At 43.1% G+C, this 22,428-nt stretch overlaps 1 protein-coding gene and 1 non-coding gene across 6 annotated transcripts in view; both read right to left on the bottom strand.

Annotated features, from left to right (window-relative positions):
- Positions 1-21,721, bottom strand: part of Rnf141 (ring finger protein 141) — a 27,295-nt gene extending 5,574 nt beyond the window's left edge. Inside the window, exons 1-5 of one of the 5 annotated variants that reach the window (XM_005350993.2) lie at positions 21,626-21,721; positions 14,445-14,638; positions 11,034-11,142; positions 5,033-5,214; positions 1,406-1,513 (exon numbers count right to left, since the gene is read on the bottom strand). In XM_005350993.2, the coding sequence (XP_005351050.1) occupies positions 1,406-1,513; positions 5,033-5,214; positions 11,034-11,142; positions 14,445-14,587 (542 nt within the window). In that variant the 5' untranslated portion in view covers positions 14,588-14,638; positions 21,626-21,721. The other 4 variants (XM_026781340.1, XM_005350994.3, XM_013347675.2 and 1 more) reach the window with 4 other exon arrangements.
- LOC113456599 lies at positions 12,638-12,744 on the bottom strand. The gene has a single exon (XR_003377358.1). It is a non-coding gene; the product is annotated as a U6 spliceosomal RNA (small nuclear RNA).
- Positions 21,722-22,428: the final 707 nt, after the last annotated feature.

Raw genomic sequence — 22,428 nt, forward strand, 5'->3', positions numbered from 1 at the left:
AAAAAAAAAAAAAAAAAAAAAAAAAAAAAAGAGGTAGGGGACCTCAGAGGCCTGGCAAGCTATTGAAGAAACAGCTAAGGCAAGGCAGCTAGAGCACTGCACAGCAGGCAGCCACACAGAGGCAGGGCCAAGAGACAGCAGGCCCATCACTGAACAGAGCACATCAGTGTGAGCAGGTGAGCAGATGCCAGGAGGCTGGAATTCAGAGGGCACAGGATGTGGACCCTTCTGAAGGACTGTGTCCCATCAGTGGGGCAGACAGTGGAACTCCTATGTGGTACTGGAGAGTGTACATCTGTAATTCCAGAGTTACAAAGCTGAGGCAGGAGGAACATTGCAAGTTCCAACTGAGGCATGCCTGGGCTAAATACTACAAGATCTTGTTTCAAAAAACAACAACAAAAATTTTTTTTGAAGTAATGACTGCTTTGGGACTGAGTTGGCAATTTCTTGAGAAACATCTGTTATATATCTGGCCACTTGAGGTAGAAAAAGAAAAAGTCAAACTACATGTCCTTAAAACATACCTGTCCACAAACAAACACAAGCTTTTACTTGGTACTTATCTGCACCTATACCATGGTTAAATCTGAAGATGATTACACGGAATGAAAGAACCCAGACAACAGAGAGAATACCCTGTATGGTGCCACTCTAAAAGTCTAGCAAATCTAAAGTATTTTTAGCAACTGAAAGCATTTAATAGCTGCTTAAGAATCAGGCTATAAGTGAGTTTGGGGTGTAATGGATTGCTCTTCATCTTGTTCTGACAGATTTCATTAGTATGCACATAAATTAAAGCATATGAGATTATACTTCAGACACATATCTAGCTTACTGCATATCAATCATAAATTTTTCTAAATGCTCCATTACCTTGGAAGCAAATGACCTTAATTAGTTGACCAAACATCCCTCCAGATCACACAGCCGAGGATTTGTTCCTCTACACACATATGGTGAATTATAGTGAATTATGTGGTGCGGGGGGTGCTGAAAAGGGGAAAGTGTTTGATTCTAGATTCAAGATGCTTACAGTGTCTGGCTGGGCAGTGGTGGCGCACACCTTTAATCCCAGCACTCAGGAGGAAGAGGCACGCAGATCTCTTGAGTTTGAGGCCAGCCTGGTCTACAGGGCATATTCCAGAACAGCCAGGATTACATAGAAAGACCTTGTCTTGAAAAATAAAAAAAAACAAAGCAAAAAAAAAAAAATTCAACAAAGTCACAGCTCCACACTTTGTAAGCATTAGGTATAAAAATACTTACACTAGCGGGCACACCATGAAACTCAGAGCAGTGAAGAGCAAAGCTCTCGTGTCAGTACTGAAGCACTGCATGCATTCCCAATTGTTTACTCACAGCCCAGCTGTCTCTGCTATCCCAAGGGGAGCGGATAACTTACCATTTGTCAATACACTTCTGACAGAAGCTGTGAGCACAGGGCAGGATGAGGTCAGCTCGCCCGTCCATGCAGATACAACACTCCTCCTCATCCGTCAGCTGCTTCACCCTGAGTGTGAAAACTGAGCTGGAACAATGACAGTCTCTGTCCACACACTTCCTACTTTGTTTCACTGTCTTAAAAAGCATCAGTAAATACCACAGTAGAAAGTACAGCATGACTTACGTGCAAAGCGAAAACCAGACCACAGTTCACATCTTTGGGGGATAGCAAATACATTAGGGAAGAAATACCAAGGTTAAGTTTCTTTAAGAAACTAGAAAGACATGATAAAAAGACAAATTCTGTGCAGTTTAAAGAAAACAAAATCAGAACAAAAACTGCATATTCAGGTCTTTCTGAAATAACTCTGTCCTTCTTAGACATACTGAATTTACATACAGGAAATGAACCAGTATGTCATTTAATTGCCATAACAGACACATGCTGCCTCATCAACAGGGCCTTACAGTGGCACTGACAGTATCAGAGCAAAGGGACAGCACAGTGGTCAGTACCAGATGCCAAAGAAACCCAAAGGGGCTGGAGTACAGCAGCTCCAGCTCAGGAAGCTCCCAGGAAGGAACCCAGCGCCACAGAAGCCATGCTCCTCTGCATGTGGAGTTTCCTCAACACCAACTCCAGTAGCTCAGCTTAAAATATCCATCTCCTTCTGTTCTCAAAACCAAATTTTACCTCAATTAAATCATTTAAAAATTGCATACTGCTGTTCCATGATTAAGTCACCCTATAGTTTAGCTTTCTGAATACAAACTTTCTTAAAGTGATTGTAAATGTTTTATTCTCTGTTGTTCTTAAGGGAGGAGCCGGTCTGATACAACTGCCATCCCTGTTGAATTTATAGTATAGCATGTAAAGCATGGCAATAACACTTAGAACTTGCTGATTTGAACATAATATAAACAAATATCAAATGTGCAGTATGCATAGTATGTGCCAAGTAAGTATTTTTGGAAACATGAGAGAGAAATCACAGAATACTGAATAGAGACCATTCTAGAGCATAAAGTAAACCATGAAGGCATGAAAGACATGAAACGTGTGTGTGTGTGTGTGTGTGTGTGTGTGTGTGTGTGTGTGTACAAGGCCGCATGATGCTCAGGAGTTCAACTGGGAGAAAAGACTGATAATATAGCAAAGACAATATGATTCTTGAATGTCAAAATACAAATCTGAACTTGCCCTAAGAGGCAAACTAGAAACAAATTCCTGCGGATTCGAGAAAATTAGCTGAGAGTGGAGAGCAAGAGGCAGTCTAGAGAGGGAATGAAGTAGGACTTGATCTCACAGCACACTTGAGGGACAGCTAGGGCCTGCTTTAAGGAGCACTACAACAGACATACCACTAGGATGAGATAACACATTGTTTGCTTCAGCCATGGAGAAAAGAGTGCTCACTGAACCGAAATGGTGAAATGAGTGGAAACCTACATGCATGTGGATTGATTGTGTCTTCATGCATACATTTGTGTATGCACACATATATGCACATGCAAATACACATATGAACATTTATACACATCCATCCATCAGCTCATGCATATTGACACCTAAGCAACTTTTCAAATCCACACCGGATTCAGAGGGCTTAGTATTTCTGCCTACGAGCTTCCAATCACCTGCAGGACTCCACAGAGTGACAGGGCATTCTGACAGGGACGCTTCAGAATCAGGAGCAGAAGGCCATTACAGACAATAGCAACTGAATATACCCAGAGCAAATGGAGACGTTGCCAGCAGAAGCTGCTCTATGTCCTTCTCTGCTACCTTCCTCTTAGCACAGTGAGCAGGAAGAAGGAACTTTGTTCTACCTGACCAGTCGGAGCTGAAGAGTGCCGCTTCCTACCACAGAACCTGAGGGCACACTGACAGATGGAGATCACAGGACACTAGTGCAGGGAGAACAGGAAACAAAGGCTGGAAACACTTATTCTGGAGATTAAGCTCGGTGGGAATTTGATTAGTTTTCGACAATTGAAGGACAGAAGAGATCAAACTTGTCTGGTGGCATTCCAGAGGCCATGCACGGCCACTGCACTCACGCAGGGCACTCTATAATTTAATAATGATGGTGACAGTTAATGTACCTACACACACCGTTACGTGCTGGGCACCATTCTGTGTCCCATCTATTAACACTGTCCTCTGGGAACATGCCATTGCTCTCAACCTCTCACAAAAGACGAAGAAACTGAGGAAAGAGAGGACTTAAGGTTTGAACATAGGCAAATTGGTTCTAGGGCCTCTGTTGTGCTGTCTCCAGAGGGCCAGCTTATACACTGAGGATAGAAGGCAAAGCGAAAATCTTCACAGGAATTCGAGCTATCTGGATGTGAAGAGGACTGCCTCTCTGAGGCGGTCTCACAGCTCTGGGCTGGTGGTAATGTAACTTGTAGTGCATGCTGGTTTCCCTGTGGTGAAATACGGCACAGTCTGGATATTGCAGAGCACAGACAGAGCAGTCGCCTAGGATCAGTGGCACAGGAGCACCTCCAGCTCCTTCCTCCTCCAAACCACGAGCTGCATACACTAAATGGGAGTCCACTATGCCAATCAATATCTAGCACTACAATACTCCTCTAAACACGCTTCCTCATAGGACCAGCTGTATTCCTGGGGACTATTAGGACTTAATGAACTGCAAGGCTCAATAAACAGCAGTCATTAATAGAACTATACATGTGACGATATGCAGGACTGCAGAAGGCCCCCAGGCTTACCTACCACTTGCAAAGTTCTTTTCTAGAAGCTGGGAACCAGGACACCACTAGAAGCCCACAACACATGAAGCCAAGTACTGGCTTACCCAACCAACTGGCACTGCTTTCCTAGTGTCTAAGAGCAACACCTCAGCACCTTCCTGAAGATGACCCCAGCAGGCAGAGAAATGCCACTTGCTTTTCATTGCTGCTGTGTAGCTACAGACGCTTTTAAAACACTCAGAATGAAACAAAACTGCAAGTGTCAATAAAGGAATAAAGAGGAACGCCTGTCAAACACATTCTTAACGTTAAGAAGGACATCTCCAGTTCCCAGTAAGGATATCAACATGCCTGGAAACACGGAAGTCTTTTCCAGTAGGCATTTGTAGGTGGAAGCTTGCAACACCAAAAGCATGGACGAAGGAAAGCTCAGACAGAACAGCAGTACATGAGGCCTGAGTAAAGGAGCACCAGGCGGCAAACTCCAGACCAATGCAGTGTCAACAGGCACACAGCTGTTTGTTCTTTCCTGAGTGGACTGCCACGGCCTGAAGACAGCATTTAAAAACTTAACTTCCAATTCGATAATTTCTGAAACAATTCTGTCATATTATTGGACTTAATTTTATAAATGGCTTTGACTGTCTAAAAACTCATTAAAGGGGAGGTATCAGTCATTAATGTCATAAATGCATGAGACGGAGTGGGTTCCTGGAGTGAGCTGGGAGCCACCTTAATCTGGAACAGAATGGAAGGACAGGGTAACCTAAAACTGTGGGCTATACCACAGGCGGAGGCAACAGGACAGAGGGAGTCAGAGCACTGGGGAGAATGTCACCGTGACCGTGCTCCACAGTGCACGCACCTGCCCATCCACAGACTAGCCTGACAAGACGTTACAGAGGACAGGCTCCCATCGGGCTCTTCAGAGGCAGAGCTCTGCGCCAACACTCCAGCAGCTTGACTTGTGATGTCTTTATAAAGCTGAATAAACTGGTATAAATTCATGATCCACAAGGCTTCCACAATACCACTGCTTTTGTTAATCTAGAAACAGAACAGGGGAGGGGGAGCAGACACACAATTCAGTCAAATATCCTAGGAAACAAATTCATGGTGTGTAATAACCTAGGAAAATAAGAGTCTGATTAAAGAATATTCACATTCTCCTCAGCTGTGGAGCTCGTCAGAGAACTGACTACATTTTCCCATCTGACATTCAAAATAACCTTGCCCAGATGATCAGGCATCCATCCTGTCTGGAGTTGATAACATCAGGCGACCTTCCCAGAGCTGAGAAATGAGTTTTAGAGATTGCTATTAAAATGAATACACTTTGCTGTTTTAATTAATTCTTTTTTGAGATAGGAACTTGCAATGTCACCCAGGCTGGCCTACAACGGGAGATCCTCCAGCCTAACAGCCTTTAATTACAGGACTTACGTACGCTATTCTGCTACCACTAAGGAGAGGATGGCTTCCTCCTCTCCTTGTATGTGACTTGTGTGAATGGGATGTGCAGGTGCTGCAGAGGCTAGCGGTGAACCATGGGTAGGACACTGGCTACGTGCTCTGTCTGAGGTTCTCTCAGTTGGCCTGGAACCCGATGACTCCATTAGGCTCACACACCAGGAGGCCTCGAAGACCCAACTGCCTGTTCCTGCCTCCCCATCCTGAGATTACAAGTATGCTGTATATACTTGGCTTTTATTTTTTTAACAAGGGTTCTTGAACTCAAACTGGGGTCCTCGTGCTTGCACAGTGCACTCTACTGAGCTAGTTCTTCAGCGCCGTTCTTGAATTATTTGGGCAACTCTGTACTTTTAAACTAAAGCCAGAATGCTACATTAAACAACAAATGTTAGTGAATATTGAGATTTTACAAAATTTCATTTCCTGTGAAGTGGAACCAGTGGCCTGGAGATAGTTCCTCTGTAGATTGTATCTCTACCCCCTCCACTTGACAATCTGATACAGGATACTTGAGACAGGACAGAGGACACTTTTATAAGACTTCAGAAAATCAGAGTGGGGCATATATTATAGTAACTCAGTAAGATGAGGATATAACAGCTTTGAAGGGTTGACCAACCAGAGGTCCAGTACCTCTTGTTGTTAAATGCCCCTTTACAGGAAGAGGTACTGGGCGCCTCGCACACAGCTCCCTAAGGGTGAAATGCTACACCGCGCCAGTCGGTCTGAAAGGGTTGACAGACGTGCGCCAGATGAGAAGCACAAGGACTTCAGCAAGGAGCCGCAAGAGGGTGAGACAGAGGGAAAGGTGATGAAAGCTAACGTTAGGTGAGGCACTGATGGAACATACAGCTTTTCTGATCTCCTCAGTGACTTTGTTGTTCTAAGCACACAGGAAGCCACTGGAGTGCTCTGAGCCAAGACATAACACGATCTACTTTACACTTCAAATGTGCTGAGGAACGGTTACTGGGCTCAGAACACACAGAGGACACCAAACAGAAGCTGGGACCGCTTAGGAGGTGAGAAGTGATGGCCCCATGAATCACTGAAAGTGGAGAGGCTCAGTGGGGCCTGACTGAGCGTGGGTGGTCTGGAGCGCCTAAGGACACAAGCAAAGGACAACTGCACAAGAGATCTAAGACGCACTTCATGAAGAACTGTGTGTGCATATGTGAGAAGGGCAGAGGTCAACCTCGGGCACTGTTTGCTCCTCAGGACACCTTTCACGTTTTTTGACACAGGGTCTTGCATTGGCTTTGAATTTATTAACTGGGCTAAGCGGGCCGGCCAGGAAGCCTAGCAATCCTCCTGTGTCTGCCTCCCCAGTGCTGGATTATACCACTATGCACCGCTATGCTGGGCTCTTGCTGACTAAACACTTTCTCCTCAATCTTCTTTTGAAGTTTTCTTAATAGCCCCTTCAGTCCATAAATTTGAGCGTTATATATTTATTTATTCTATCTGTATCAGTGTTTTGCCTGCATGTATTTATGTGCACTGCATGTGTGCCTGGTGCTGAGGACATCAGAAGAGGTCATCAGATTCCCAGGAACTAGAGTTAGAGAGGTTGTAAGCCATCATGTGGGTGCTGGGAAGTGAATGCAGGACCTCTGCAAGAGCAACAAGTGCTCCTAACTGCTGAGCCGTCTCTACGGTCCCCTCAGGGCATAATTTTCAATTAATCTAATAACTTTTCTAATGTCATACCCATAAAACATTCCATCTAAACATAATTTAAAAATGAATTAAATATTATTTGAGGATAATCAGAATGATGCATAGACAGGTAAGAGTGGTCTTAGCATACACTGAAGGTTAAACTATAAATGTTTATGATTGTTTAAGAATCACGAATATGAATTCTCAGGCAAACGTCGTGAGTAACCTTGGACATTCAGCACTTGGGGCAGCGAGGCAGAATAACAGAGACTACAATACTGAGACTGTTAACTCCCCCAAATTTTTAAAATTAAAATAAAATAAATAAAAATAAAAAGAAACAACGTTTTCAGCCTCTAATCTTTTTTCCACACTAGACTTAACTCTTTCTAATCCATATACTGGCTTCCCAAGATCTTTGCCAAGAAATGTAAATGAAAATTCTTTGACTAGATCTACCATCAAGAAAAAAAAAACATACAAATGAAGGTGCTAAAGGCCTTTGTCTTTGATACTTTTTAAATTTGGTTTTGTTTTTTTTTACAAGATTGTGTTCCTCTGTGTAGTCCTGGCTGTCCTAGAACTCACTCTGTAGACAACTCTGGCCTCGAACTCAGAGATCTGCCTGCCTGTTTCCTGAGTGCTGGGATTAAAGGTATGTACTACCACTGCCCGATTGTCTTTAATACTTTTATTTTTCTACTTATAATCTTATTTCAAAAAGGAAACAAACAAAACAAGAAAAGAAGGAAGGAAGGAAGGAAGGAAGGAAGGAAGGAAGGAAGGAAGGAAGGAAGGAAGGATGGATTTCGACAGAATACAGTAATTTAACTATACAGTAACGTAGTTAAAGCTGCTGGGGCAAAAATAATCTAATAATAATATCAATCATTAACTCCGTATCAAAAGGAGCAACAGGAAACCCAAGGATTAGAAGACTGATACATTCGTATTTGATAGTTCTACAGGTTATAGAGGTCTCCTCCTTGTAAACTGAGTGTTTTATGAAAGGAGGATGGAGAGTGAAGATAATGTAGGTAACACGTGTACCGAACACAAGGAAAGCTCAGCCCTGGGCATACAAAGGAGGGACCTCAGCAGGGTTTGGTCATCCGCCGCAAGCCCAGCTGATGGATGCAAAGCACAGTATTTCAGGCAGGACACAGTCGCAAGGAACAGTCCTGCCCAAGGAGCCACAGGGAAGCCAGGGACTGAACAGACTATTTCTTTTTCTTTTTAATTTATTTTTATTTCATTTGCATTGATATTTTTGCCTGCATGCATGTCTGTATGAGGGTGCCAGATCCCCTGGAATTGGAGTTACAGACAGTTGTAAGCTGCCTGTAGGTACTGGGAATTGAACCGAGGTCCTCTGGAAGAGCAGCCAGTGCTCTTAACCACTGAGCCATCTCCCCAGCCCGAGTACACTATTGTTAATGCTGAATGTTAGCTATAAAGTAGAAACTGAGAGCTACTGGAGTTTAGAAGAGGTGAGAGAATTCCTGTGAAGGGAACTATGGATGAGATGGTATCTGAGATGGACCTTTGGAAACATCAAGTGTCAACATGCAAGAGTGACAACAGCTGCTGACTGTCCAGGCATTGTTTCCACTTTAGTTGCTGGGATACCAGCTTTTATTCTGGCATTTTCCACTCTCTGAAATGTATTAGGAACCAATACTGGTTAGTCTGATCTAAACCAATTACCACCCGCCCTCCCCCCTCCCCCCCCCGTGTGTGTGTGTGTGTGTGTGTGTGTGTGTGTGTGTGTGTGTGGGATCTGCTGGGCCTGTAACCAGCTCTGGAGCCAGTGCATTAGGATTTGCTGATGCAAGACAAAGATAAAAGGCTTTTGTTTAAACTAGTTTAAAGCAAGTGTTCTGTGACTCATAGCTGACGACCATCAAAGTGACAGAAGGAAAAGACATTCTAGTTGAGGGAACTTAATATCAGAGGGTGTGAGTTGTAAAAGTAACACTTTCAATTCACTAACATTGGTGGCATGCAGAAGGCAAAAGGGAATAGTGAATAAAGCAGAAGAGAAGTCTGGAGTCCCACGTCAGCCCATGAACACCAGACAAGAGCGGGGAGAGTCTGGAGGCGGTGAGGACTGCAGAGTGTTCAGCAAGGCCGTGAGCTGAGAACTGCGCTTCAGAAGTCATTTCACAGCAACATAAACTGGAGCCTGGAGGATTCTGGAAGTGTGGAGTCAGCAGAGTCTATGGCCTTCTTGCTCAGAAGGGACGGGACCTGAACTATAAACAGTTTCATTTCCTCAAGGACATGGCATTTGCCTGAACTCTTAGTTCCTAGTGTATTGCTCACATTTCTGCCTGAAGAAACTGGAAGTAAGCAGAGGTAAACCTGACAACTCACTGTGGAAAGGAACAGACCAAGGGAGTCTCTGGTTCTGAGACTCACTAGCGCTTATCTGTAATGTATGATACCATTTGTTCTAGCATGTTATATATACATATACACACATCATAAAAAGTTGAGTTTCCTTTTTTAATGAGTAAAATCCAGTGTTCTTAAAAAAATCATCTCCTGAGATAACTCTCTTAAGACTGTCCTTTGTCCTTCAAGAGTGGCTTATCAATATTAGACTCCATCCACGTCCTAAACAGAGTGTTATCGTTTACATAACGTGTTTCAGACAGTCAAGTGACTCACCTGGGGGAGAATCTGACTGGTCAGCAATGGACTTCAGGGCATCCACAGCTGTGAATTAAGGCTTATATGGCTTATCTTACCTTTGAGAGGAGGGGTTGAGACTGAAGGAGAGCTAATAAAATTCATTTCCTCTCAAAGGCCTGGGACTAAGAATTGTTATTTTAATTAATTTACTGGGAGCAGGAAGCTTTCCTATACTCTGCAACAGCTGCCAAGATATTCTTAGCAGTTACCTAAAATATAAAAACCCAACTATAAAATAGTACGTTCCTGACAAAAGTCCATCCATAACTCAAAATCTCCATGGCCTCTCCGGTGGCTATTGTTTTCAGGTGAATGTAACCCAATGTTCTTAAAAGAAGGAATTTCCTAAGGTAACTAATTTTTAAGATATCGTCTCAGAGCTAATGATAGTGTCCTCAGAGGGTTCTACAGCTAGCTAAGCCTCAAAAGACAGATGGAGGGCAAAGATAAGTTTACTACCACTTCCTCCAATTATAAAAATCTCTGTGACTTGGCAGTTGACAACAGTGAGAGTCAGACAGCTTGTCGCAAGAACAGTATCACACGATGCTTTAGGGGCCGAGAAAGTGGTTCAGTAAAGTGTCAATCACACAGGCATGAAAACCTAAGCTCAGACACTCAGCACCCACATAAAATCTGGGTACGAAGGTGTGCATGTAAGCCCAGCACTAGGGGAGCAGAGATGAGCAGATCCTGGCATGGGGTGGGGTTCCTGGCCTGACAGTCTAGCCAAAACAGTGAGTGAGTGTCAGGTTCAGTGGCAGACCCTGTCTCAAAAAACAAGGTGGAGAGTGATAGAGGCAGATGCCTCATGTCGGTGTCTGGCCTCAGCCATGATGTACACATGCATACAAAGGCTAACACACACGCACACACATACACACACACATGCATACACAGACTAACACACAATACACATACACACACACCCTATGTTTTATAAGACTATAAAAGCAACAACACTTATTTATAGTCTATTACATTATTAATGTGCCTCTAACTACCCAAACAGCATGACTCTGAAACAGTCTTACCTTCGTACAGACCACCCGTACAACCACTTTCCAAAAGGCAGAGGAATCAGACCCAGGTTGGACCTCAAAGAGAAGATGTTTTTCCTGGCCAGCAGCTACCTTAGCAGTTCTGGGAAAAGGGCAAGCACATTTGTTAATTTTATGAAAAGTAAAACCAAACTCAAGAAACACTTTCCAACAGGGCAGACAAAAGCAGAAGTGATGTAAAAGCACAGGGACAGAAACGTTCTGAACACGTACTTAGTTTCCAAAGTTTTTAAAGTCAAAAGTTCTGTGGAATACTTGTCTCCATATCAGTATTTCAATTGTCTTTGAGTTTCTAAAAAGAATGTTTAGAAAAAATTGGTCTAAAGCTGGGCATGGTGACACTAGCCTGGAAGATGGCAGAAAGGACGATCAGGAGCTCAAGGAGAGCTTGGAGCAGGTTTGTGCTGCATGAGAAAACCTGCAGTAACAATCAGCCCTGACAAACACAGCTCAAGAAACCTGGCACTTTAAGTAAAAGCTTGTTGGCTTAACTTACACAAACACTGACCAAATAGACATAATTTTGAGGAATACCTTGCTCTCGGTTGAATCCTGTTTACAGATTAATATACTTTTCTGAAAGCTTTTAAAGTATACTAATTTTGAGTTCAGTCAAGTAAAGCAAATAATTTGTGATATTAAATACAGCTCTACTCCCTTTCCCCAAGAAGAATTACAAGAGCCACACTAGCATGAAGACAACACAACCATCAGAATCTTGCTATCAACACCAACTAAAACTGATATGAAGCCCTAAGGCTGCACCTTCCTTTCCCGCTGCTGGCTTTTCTCTGAGCACCAGCAGCAGAGCTGCAAACAACTAAGTGCCTTCCAGCTAAGTCAAGCAACCTGTCTCCAGGAAGCCGGCCAAAGGGAACAACTGACATGCCAGCTTCCATGTGCTTGGCGGAAACCACGCCACACCTCTGTGTTTGACTTCAGGGTTGGCAGACAGCAAGCAGGGAGCACTGCACTCATGAAATGCCCGACTCTAGCCCATGGAAATGAGTTTCAAACCATACTGCTGGTATTGCTTAGTGTATAAGCAGCAGTAAGTGCTTAGGTTTAATTTTCAACACTGCTAAAACAAAACAAAAATAAAACCCATCAAAAATAAACAAAACAAAACCCCTCAAATTCACTCAGGTATCCTGCCCCAGGTAAATAAAGGAATATATTTCTACTGTCGCACAGTAATTTAGCTTGCAGTTGATGTCACAGGACAGAGGTTTTTTTTCTTCTTCTAAAAACTTTAGGTCAATAAGCAAAATTTCATCGGATAGTCTGAGTTTACATATACAAAGTACTAAAGGATGGCAAAAGTTATGAATTACTCTTCCTAAGAGCCGGAACAGTGAGATGGCTTAGTGCTTGGTAAAGACACTTGTTATCAAGCCTGGCCACCTATGTTCAATCCCTGGGACATACATGTTAGGAAAGGCAGATTCCTCAAGTTGTCCTCTGACCTCTGCCTGTGTACTGCCCCCATAAACAAATGTAATATTTTTAAAAGTTGAAATAAGAATAAGGTGCACTATTCTTTTGATACTACGGAATTCTCAGTCCTATTTTTTATATATAATATGGAATGCTTCACGAGTTTGCGTGTCATCCTTGTGCAGGGGCCATGCTAATCCTCTCTGTGTCGCTCCAATTTTCGAGTATGTGCTGCCGAAGCGAGCGCTCTCAGTCCTATTTTACTCATCTATATAAATATGATCTCAAAAACAAGCTATTTTTTTTAATTAATAAAATCCAGTGTTCTTAAAAGAAAGCAACTCCTAATAAAAACCTTAGGACTGTCCTTTAGGCTTCATAACTTACTGAAAATAGGTACTATATTAATAAAGTATGATCTTATGTTCCATATTGTCAGTGTCCCTTATCTACTATGGGAATTCCTTCAGCCAATAGCCTTTAAGATACCAGCCCATTGTGGGCGTGGTCTCATGTACTATAAAGCATGGGCCTCTTGGCTGCTAGATTTAGTTCCAGTTCCCAGCACACACAGAGGACTGTGGATCACTGCTCTCTCTGTGAGTTTATCCCCAGCTAAATAAGCCTTTGTTATACTCCATTCCGGGCTATTGTGGAACTTTCTTGTACACCAACACTTATCCAACACAATTGTCATAAAAGCCTCTGGCAAAGTAGCATGTGTATTAGCACAAGCTATTAATAGTGTCTGTACTACTATAAATTTGTATATAGTGGTCCTGGGCTTTGAGGTGCTTGAATGCGAAGCAATGTAGGATAACGGAAGGAACTTCTGATTCACAGACAGCTGCAAGTGTCGTCAGTATTTGAGTAGTCAATTAAAATGGATAATCAGTTAAACTTTTCAAACCCTTGGTGCAGTGCACTGTGCATACCATGTGTTCAGTGAACACTGGTTAGACTGAAGAGACTAGAGAGAACCTTTAAGACATCACTTAGGGGAGCTGGAAAGATGGGCCAGTGGTTAAGAGCACCGATTACGCTTACAGGTGACCTGGGTTCAATTTCCAGCACCTAATGGCAGCCCACAACGGTACGTAACTCCAGTCTCAGTAGATCTGGTGTCCTCTTCTAGCTTTTGCAGGCACCCAGACATGCATGTGGTGCACAAACATACATGCAGGCAAAAAATTATATATATAAAATTAAATTATTTTGTAAATATATCACTTAAAGTATCTTAGGCAAGTTTTAAATAAACTCTCAAAGAGACAAAGGGTTGATACAGAATAAAGAAAAGGAGAAGGTGCTACCAGAGGAAGGTTTAAGAGGAGTAAAAGGTGCCACCCATCCATCAGTACTAAGACAGCATTGGTGTCTGAGGCCATTAGAGGGCAAAGAACCCTTTATATTTTAAGAAGCTTCTATATAGATCAGCACAAAAACCGAGGTGAAATCTATAAAGCCTAAGTTTAAGGTGAAAAATTTACACCATCTTAGGAACTCACTCCGGAGAGTTAAGCAGACAGTACTTCAGTGAACAAACTGTGGCCACACACAGATAAACGGCTGATGCTTCTGACTGTCCGGCTTTTCCTCCGGTGACTGAGGGCAAATTCTCTTGTTTGTGTGCCCTTTAAGTCTTCCACAGCAGAGTCAGTCACAGCCTCTCAGTACACAGCTGCTGAGCTGCAGGACATCCTAGCATTGCTTCGCCATACCCGTTGTCTGTGTTCTAACTTCATTCTACGTTCCTCCCATCTCTGTTTCCTTTCCTTATGGTAAAATAGCTACATTAAAGTCTGCTTAGAGCAGACAGTCAATGTAGCACTTTCTAACTTACGCTAAAAAAATTCAGTCATCCGAGCATATGGTTACCTTCTACACAGCCATGACAAACGGGGTCATACATGAAGGGAAAACAGGATGAAGACGAGCAAGCCTTACACATCATTGAGTTCAGCTACTCTCCCAAGAAACTCTTCATAAGTTAAGGAGCCACTTTCTCGAACCAAGGTGACGTGTTTTGCTACTTTTTCTGGTAACTTGTTAATAACCAATTGCGTCTGATCCGAAATTTGCTGTCCCATGGTGAAATGGTGTCTTTCAGAATTCAGAAAGAGTTTTGCTTCACATAATTTCTGTTAAATACAATGCAAAAGTTATTTGTACATAATTATAAAAATACCAACATAAATATTAGTAATCTCATTGTCCTAGTTACGGTAACTACTGCTGTGATGAAAGACCATGCATGACCAGAGCAACTTGGGGAGGAAAGGGTTTATTTGGCTTGCACCTCCACATCACTGCTCATCACCAAAGGAAGCCAGGACAGGAACCCAAGCAAGGCAGGAACCTGGAGGCAGGTGATGTGGAGGCCATGGAGGGTGCTGCTGACTAGCTTCTCCTTGTAGCCTCTTCAGCCTGCTTTTCTACAGAACCCAGGACCACCAGCCTAAGGGTGGCCCCTCCCCCAGTGATCACCAATTAAGAAGATGACCTACGGGTTTGCCTACAGCCCCATCTTAGGAAAGAAGTTCCTCAGCTGAAGATCCCCCTTCTCAGACGACTTTAGCTCGTGTCAAGTTGATATAAAACAAACTAGCACACTCATCCTTCAAAAAGCCAAGAAAAACTACCAGCACCTTTAGAGGGATTCAGTCACCTCAAATGAATCTGAGACACAATTTATTTAACCATAGTTTTTAAAGTTAAGTTTTCAGAATCATACAGCTAAATGACTCACTTACGCTATTGGAAGAGTGATGGGTCTCTATCAAAAACAAAGCCATTCTCTCTCTCTCCTCTCTCTCTCTCTCTCTCTCTCTCTCTGACACACACACACACACACACACACACACACACACACACACACACACACGTCAGGCTCCAAATCAAACGCTTTCCACAGATGACGACACATTCACTACTCAAAGCACCCTACAGGGGTAGATGCATTTTTTTATATCCCCATTCTATGGATAAGGAAATGGTTAAATCTATGGTATGGGGTAGACATGAACTTTGAACTCCTACCTCAAGAAAGTCCATTTTATTTACCATTTAGAAAATCTTTCGCTTTTACTCAAACTAATATCCTTACCACATAAAGCAAGAGAAGAAGTAACAATTACATAGAAAAGAATTTCATCAGAAAGCTTGCTTTATCATGTAATTTAAAAGTGACATTATAGTTTTAAGTACAAAACATGTGACTTTAGGGCTGGCAAGGTGGCGTGTGGGCATCTGCACTTGCTGCCAAGCTTGACAACCGAGTTCTGTCCCCCGGAGTCCCAGGACGGGAAGAAACAACTCTTGAAAGTTGTCCTCTGACTTCCATACATGCACGGGAGCATGTGCTCCCCTAGACACACGTACGTATACTCACAGAAAATAATAAATGTTTAAAAATGTGGCTTCATTATAATGAGGACTACTGAGAACTCAAGAACAGTGGCAATGGGTTTTTGATCCTACTGCACGTACTGGCTTTGTGGGAGCCTAGGCAGTTTGTACGCTCACCTTACTAGACCTGGATGGAGGTGGGTGGTCCTTGGACTTCCCACAGGTCAGGGAACCCTGATGGCTCTTCGGGCTGACGAGGGAGGGGGACTTGATGGGAGGGTGGGAAATGGGAGGCGGTGGCGGGGAGGAGGCATAAATCTTAAATAAATAAATAAATGAAAAAAAGTGGCTTCAAACTAAAGTATATAACCATAAACATGTATCACTTTCAGTGTTAAAATTTAATGTACTATATGTTTTTTAAAGTTACTTTAAATATAGTAAAAGTACAATTATACTAAAAAATAAATCCCCCATTACTATTTTGGATCTGAACCTATGTGGTAGCAATTAATATTATACTAGAGGAATAGTAAAAAAGAAGGGAAACCTGGATTACTAAACATAATCTCTGAAGGCAAAAAATTACATTTTAAATGTGTTCAAGTATAACAGACTCACACCAACTATATCCAAAGAGGAATCATTAAAATTCCCAGCTTAGAAAAGGTGTCCAGGGAGTTCACCTTAGTGGTTTCTGGGCAGCACAGACTAGTGACAATCCAAAATACAGCAGTGTTGAACTCCATTTTATCCTAAGCAAGAACAGTTTCAAAACAAAAATTCCCAAATGCCCAAAACCTAAGAAAAATGTAAGAGAACAATAACATGAAAAGTAGGGTATGGCATTAGAGTAAGTCCCTGTCGAGAAAGGCAGTGACTTCACCCTGATGCTGCAGATAGATATTTAAACACATGCTATCTTTACTTTTCAGGTTCTATTTCAAATGTGTGGAAACATCATAAGCAAATGGCTACTGACCAGTTGGAAACCAGTGCCATACATGGTCTTTCTAAAAATTATGTTTAGCTGCTCTGTGATGGTGCGCACACCTTTAATCCCAGCACTCAGGAGGCAGCAACAGACAGATCTCTGAGTTCAAGGCCAGCCTGGTCTATGAATCAAGTTCCAGGACTGCCAGGGCTACACAGAGAAATGCTGTGAAAAAATAAAAATTATGTTTAACAAGTACTGTTTGCATTGTTTATAGCCTGGGGACAGGATGGTGAGCAAACTAAAGACAGTTCTCGGAACCACAGGGCATCCAACGCAGTTGGGGTGGGGCAATAGTCACACAAGTGAGCATATTTACAAAATGAGAAACCACTACACCGAATAAATACAGAGTGCCTGAAAAGCCCAGGAGGGTGTTTTGAGTTGGAAAAGAAATTCTGGCAAACACTTGAGTCCAGAAAGATAGTTTGGGTTTGCAAGACAGTCGGGCATGGTGGGAAGACATTTAGGCAGAAGTTTCCAAAAGTATCTGAGATAGGTAGATCATGATGCCTTTGAGGGAAATAAACACACTGGTGTGACCAGAGATCCTTCTCCCGATGGTGACACCAAAACAAAATCAAGACAACTGTTTAAGTTTTTTTCAGATCATTGCCCAATCTGGCTGACCAAGACAAGAATGAAAGAACCACATTACTGAGTCTCAGTGACTTACTAGTCTAACTACAGCAAGAAGCTGATCCTGGGGAGCATTCTGAAAAGTGACTGCACAAAAGCACCTAGGTAAGATGCGCTTTAGAGCAGCACAAGATAGGAGTCCTGAAGCTTTCGATTAAAAATAACAGTACAACAGGTTAAGCAAAGACGTCAAAATAACCCTAAACTCCCGCTAGAAGCAGACATCTACAGCAAGGAGCCTCCTGCTCTACCGTATTACACAGGGGGCTGACCACACAGGAGGCTTTGATTCAGCTCAAGGCAGCCACACCCTTTAAAGGTACCAATACAGTAGCCCACATTCCAGAGTCGTGGGTTCAGAAGCAGACTGTTTTACATGACTGTGGCTGTGTACAGCTATGTAATGATCTGTGAAGCACAACAGCCTGTTCAAATAACTGAGGAGCTACCACATGGAAGAGAAGTAGGATTGTTTTACTTGCTTACAAAGAGCAGATTGGCCAATAAGTACAGAGGGTAAGGTCAGACTTATAAAAGAATGCCCTACCACCAGTGATGGAAAGGCTGCTGCAACATACATGAACTTTTCAATGCATAATATGAAAATGTTTAAAGACTGGAAGTTCATCTAATGAGTTACACAGAGAATTTTCCAGGTGCAAAATGGAGGTGCTAGCCTATAACCCAGTGGTTCTCAATCTGTGAGTTGTGACCCCAAAGACCACCAGAAAACACAGATATTTACATTATGATTCATAACAGTAGTAAAATTAGAGTTATAAGATAGCAACAAAAATAATTTTATGGTTGGGATCACTACAACATGAGGAACTGCATTAAAGGGTCACAGCATTAGGAAGGTTGAGAACCATTACTCTAACCTAACATTTTGCTCTCAAAATGAAGCTTAACTTTCAAGCTTTTACTGTCCTAGCCTCACAAACAGACTCTCATCAGCCAGCCTGATGCTTTCAATTCCGTCTACATCACCTAACAGAGAAAACCAAACTTCTGAAATGGTCTCAATCGAGACTTAATGGAACTGATGACAACTGGATCAACATTTGTAGCGGGGGCAGCTGTTCTCTCCTTTACCGCTTTACCTCTCAGGGTCTCCCGCTGTTCCCAAGATTAGCTAAAACAAGATTAGCTATATACAGTTTTGGTTTTGGTTTTTATATGTATGGGGAAGTCTTCACAAGAAAAATATGACCGTAAATAGGACCCAAAGCAGACACTTACTAGACAGTTGTGGAAAGATGCCCAGACAAAGGAGCCGGGGCTGGGGCAATTTCCCCTGGTAAGAACCAGGCACTTTCACACGGTTGCTTCACCCCCTATTTGAGGAGGAAGAGTAGGATCTTTTATCTGCTACTTTAAAAAACTGTTTATGCTCATGTCATATTTTGGTATCCTACTCTGCTCATCAAAATCCCATCTGCAAAGAAGCCTTTGTTTTTTTTTGAATTAGACAATGTTGCATTGTCTCACTGGTACCCTAACTTTAATTGGCAAATATCCATTGTCTCACTGGTACCCTAACTTTGAAATGTTAAGGTTTACAGTGTGAGGCAGCATATTGTTTTCCTGTAATGGCTTTTAGAATCCAGGAAACTAAATCAGTGACCCCACACCTACCTGAGGGCATGGAACCAGGGTGTTCACACTGGATAGGAGGGATGGCCTCCATTTAACCAATATTAACAAATTTCCACCACTAGTGTAAAAATATGACAATTATTTATGTGTAATATGGAGCCATTGATATTAGTATCCACAAAAGCCATCTGCTGAAGTCACCCTTCAGTCACCAGTCAATTACACACCTCCTCCATGACGTCTTCAGGGTACTTACCTGTGTTCTGGCTTTTGAACAACAGACAAGTGTGTATTATTTCTCTAGTCAACACACTGCACTCTTATCACTCATCTAGTACCCTATTATTAGCTCAGTCATGCATCCACAATAACATGGAGCACACACAAGTTAAAATATATTTATGGAAAATGTAAAACTGTAAAAACTTATCCCAATATATCTATATATATATTGGGAAGCGACACAAAATATCTCCCTTGAAACCATAGAACAGTAGTGCCGCTTGCAGACATAATTTGCTGGTAAACCACTGGCAAAAAGACAGGTCTGTGGTCTGGACTTCTCAGAGCTAGGAGGTGGGCTCTCAAATCCCAGAGCCACTTTTAGCATGGCCCCTTCTAGAAAAACAGAGATGTGCTTCCTGAAAGCAGCGGGGGGGGGGGTCCTAAATAAAAGCTGTTATTCTGAAAGTCACCGGGAAGAGCAAGGATTCCAAACATGCCACATTCTTCAGTGGGTGGCACACGAGCCGCTGTAGTTCAATGCTCCTTCTAAGACTATAACAACTGCAGCACCAGTAATGCTCATGCACAGAGACTCTGAAAATTTAAACCACAAACCTATCCAGAACTGGATTAGCGGGAAACTGAGACAATCAACATGCAAGATGAGTTGGTGAGGGCTAGGGAGCTCAGCTGGAGGCTGAGGGCCAACCGGAGCTCTAGCCCCGATGGGAAGGCAGAGAGGACCCCTGGGACTTGCTAGCCAGCGGGTGCAGTCTAACCTGACCCAAGGTTGACTTCTGGTGTCCACTTGAACCCGCCCCCCGCCACACACACACACACACACACACACACACACACACACACAGAGACAATGATCAGTTGACAAGGATTGAGGTATTAATGGCACCTTTGAAATCTGTTATAATCTTAGTAATAAATACTAAGTTCTACACCCGGGTCTTGAAGGACACTATTTACCTTATTATTCACTGCTTACACAAACTCTAAATCTACAAGAAGTACCAGCTGTTGAATTAACAGAGATATAACAGTCCAATGATTAGGCTGGTCAGTCACTATAGAGTCTAGAATCCCTGTTCTGGGGCCAAAGGTCTTAAGGAGGAGAAAATGAAACTAAAGAATTCTTTTCACAAAGACTGGAAACCTACAAACAGAGTACTGGTCAATTGCTGGAGTTCTAATAGTACTGGCCTACTTAGTAAGCGTACTTATTTTTTAAAATATACTAGATTTGTATGAATTCTCCTTGCAACTTTTCTGGCTGTTTAGGAAGAGAAGAGAAATCAGCTTCCTCTAATCAGAAAATTTAGATGTATTCAGAGAACCAAACAAGATCAAATACTGTAGATACTTCCCTTATATATACTGTTCCCTTATGTCAAATGACAAAACCTTTCTGAAAAACACAATCATATTAAGGAGGAAAACACACAAAAACTAAAACCAGATGGCATTAAGGTGTGGGGGTGGGGGTGGGGGGAGACCATGCTACTTATGAGGGTTCTGAACACAGAAGGAATATCTTCTCAAAGACAACTATCAGCTCACGCCCAAGCCGAAATTCTGAAGGATGAACTTCATTCTATAGCAACAATGGTCAGGGGAGGAGTGGAAACGACCAACTTAGTTCGAGACATAGGATTAAACGCAACTGGGAGTGTTACTGTAGCTACATATATCCAGAAGGACAAGAGACTCTGGGCATCAAGAAATGGGGCTGGGTCAGAATATGCAGGCACACTGCCATTTACTTAATAGGTAGGCTGGAGAAGTACAACAGTAAACCCACATTCTGGAATGAAATTGCACACAGAAGGCGACTTACCCTACAATTATGATTAGCAAGGAAACTTTTTCATCAATGTCGGTTCTCAAGGTAGCAATTATTTTGACAAGCAAAGGCCCAGGTGAACAGCCTGGGCGGGTCGGCCGACGCTCCAGGCCCAGGCTCCCCCCACCCCCCTCCTGCCCTGTGGCCACCCTCCCGCCTCGGCCGCCGCCCCTCGGCCCCTCCTCGGCGCACCTGCTCTGCTAACCAACAGCTAAACTGCTTATTGCGCCAGCGCCAAGATTCAAAACTCCTCTCCTCAGCACCACCGCCCACCGCGAAGGCGGAAGCAGCGCATTCACCCGCCCTGGAAGCCGGTGCCCCAGGCCCCGCAGCCGAGGCCCTGACCAGCACGGCCTAGCTCCACCAAAGCCCCGCAACGCAACCTCGTGCTGCGCGGGCTTCCACTCCCGCTTCAGGACTGTGGAGCGGCTGCGAAGGGACACGGCGAGGGGGCGGCGCTGCAAGGCTCACCCCGTTCAAGGCATTGCTCTTCCAACGCCAGCAACGCCGCCTCGGCCGCTGCTTAGCTAAACCCGCTAGGCGGCAGCGCCGCGTCGGCCGTCCCAGTCGCACCTCAGTGACGCAAGGTCACGCCCTCGCGCGTTGCCTGGAGACGAAGCTCCACCCCACCTGTTTGCTTTGGAGGACTGTCAGGCTGGAGGCTGCTGACATATGCTTGCAGGCAAAATGTTCACATGCATAAAAATCAATAAAATGAAATAACTTTTTAAAAACACAGAAAGAAAGAAATGGCAAGCTGCAGACTTGGAAAAAGCAGAATATATTAAACAAAGGACTTCTAATTAGAATACACAATTCTTAAACCTAAGAAAAGAAACAACCACTTTTTTCAAACGGCTAGCAAGTGGAAAAGCCTTCTAGATTATAGATGGTGAATAATCACATGCAATGGTGTCTGACAACATTATTCATTAAGGAAATGTAAATTAGAAGGAAAATGAAGTATCAGTGCAATACCACAAGAGCAGCTAAAATTGAAAGGGCAATATGAGATGGTGACAATAATGCTGAACTGGGATTATTATAGATTGTCGCAAGATGTGTGTAAGATGATACAATTATAGTGAAAAGGTCGTGTCAATTGTTAAATGTTAATTGTTTTTATTGATCTATACATTTTTCTTCACTCCCATCCCTTCTTCCTCTCCCCTTCTACCCTCTTCCGTGACCCCCACACTCCCAATTTACTCAGAAGATCTTGTCTTTTTCTCCTTCCTATGTAGATCCATGTCTGTCTCTCTTAGGGTCCTCTT

The sequence above is a fragment of the Microtus ochrogaster genome, chromosome 8 (assembly GCF_000317375.1).
Source record: "Microtus ochrogaster isolate Prairie Vole_2 chromosome 8, MicOch1.0, whole genome shotgun sequence".
NCBI lineage: Eukaryota > Metazoa > Chordata > Mammalia > Rodentia > Cricetidae > Microtus > Microtus ochrogaster.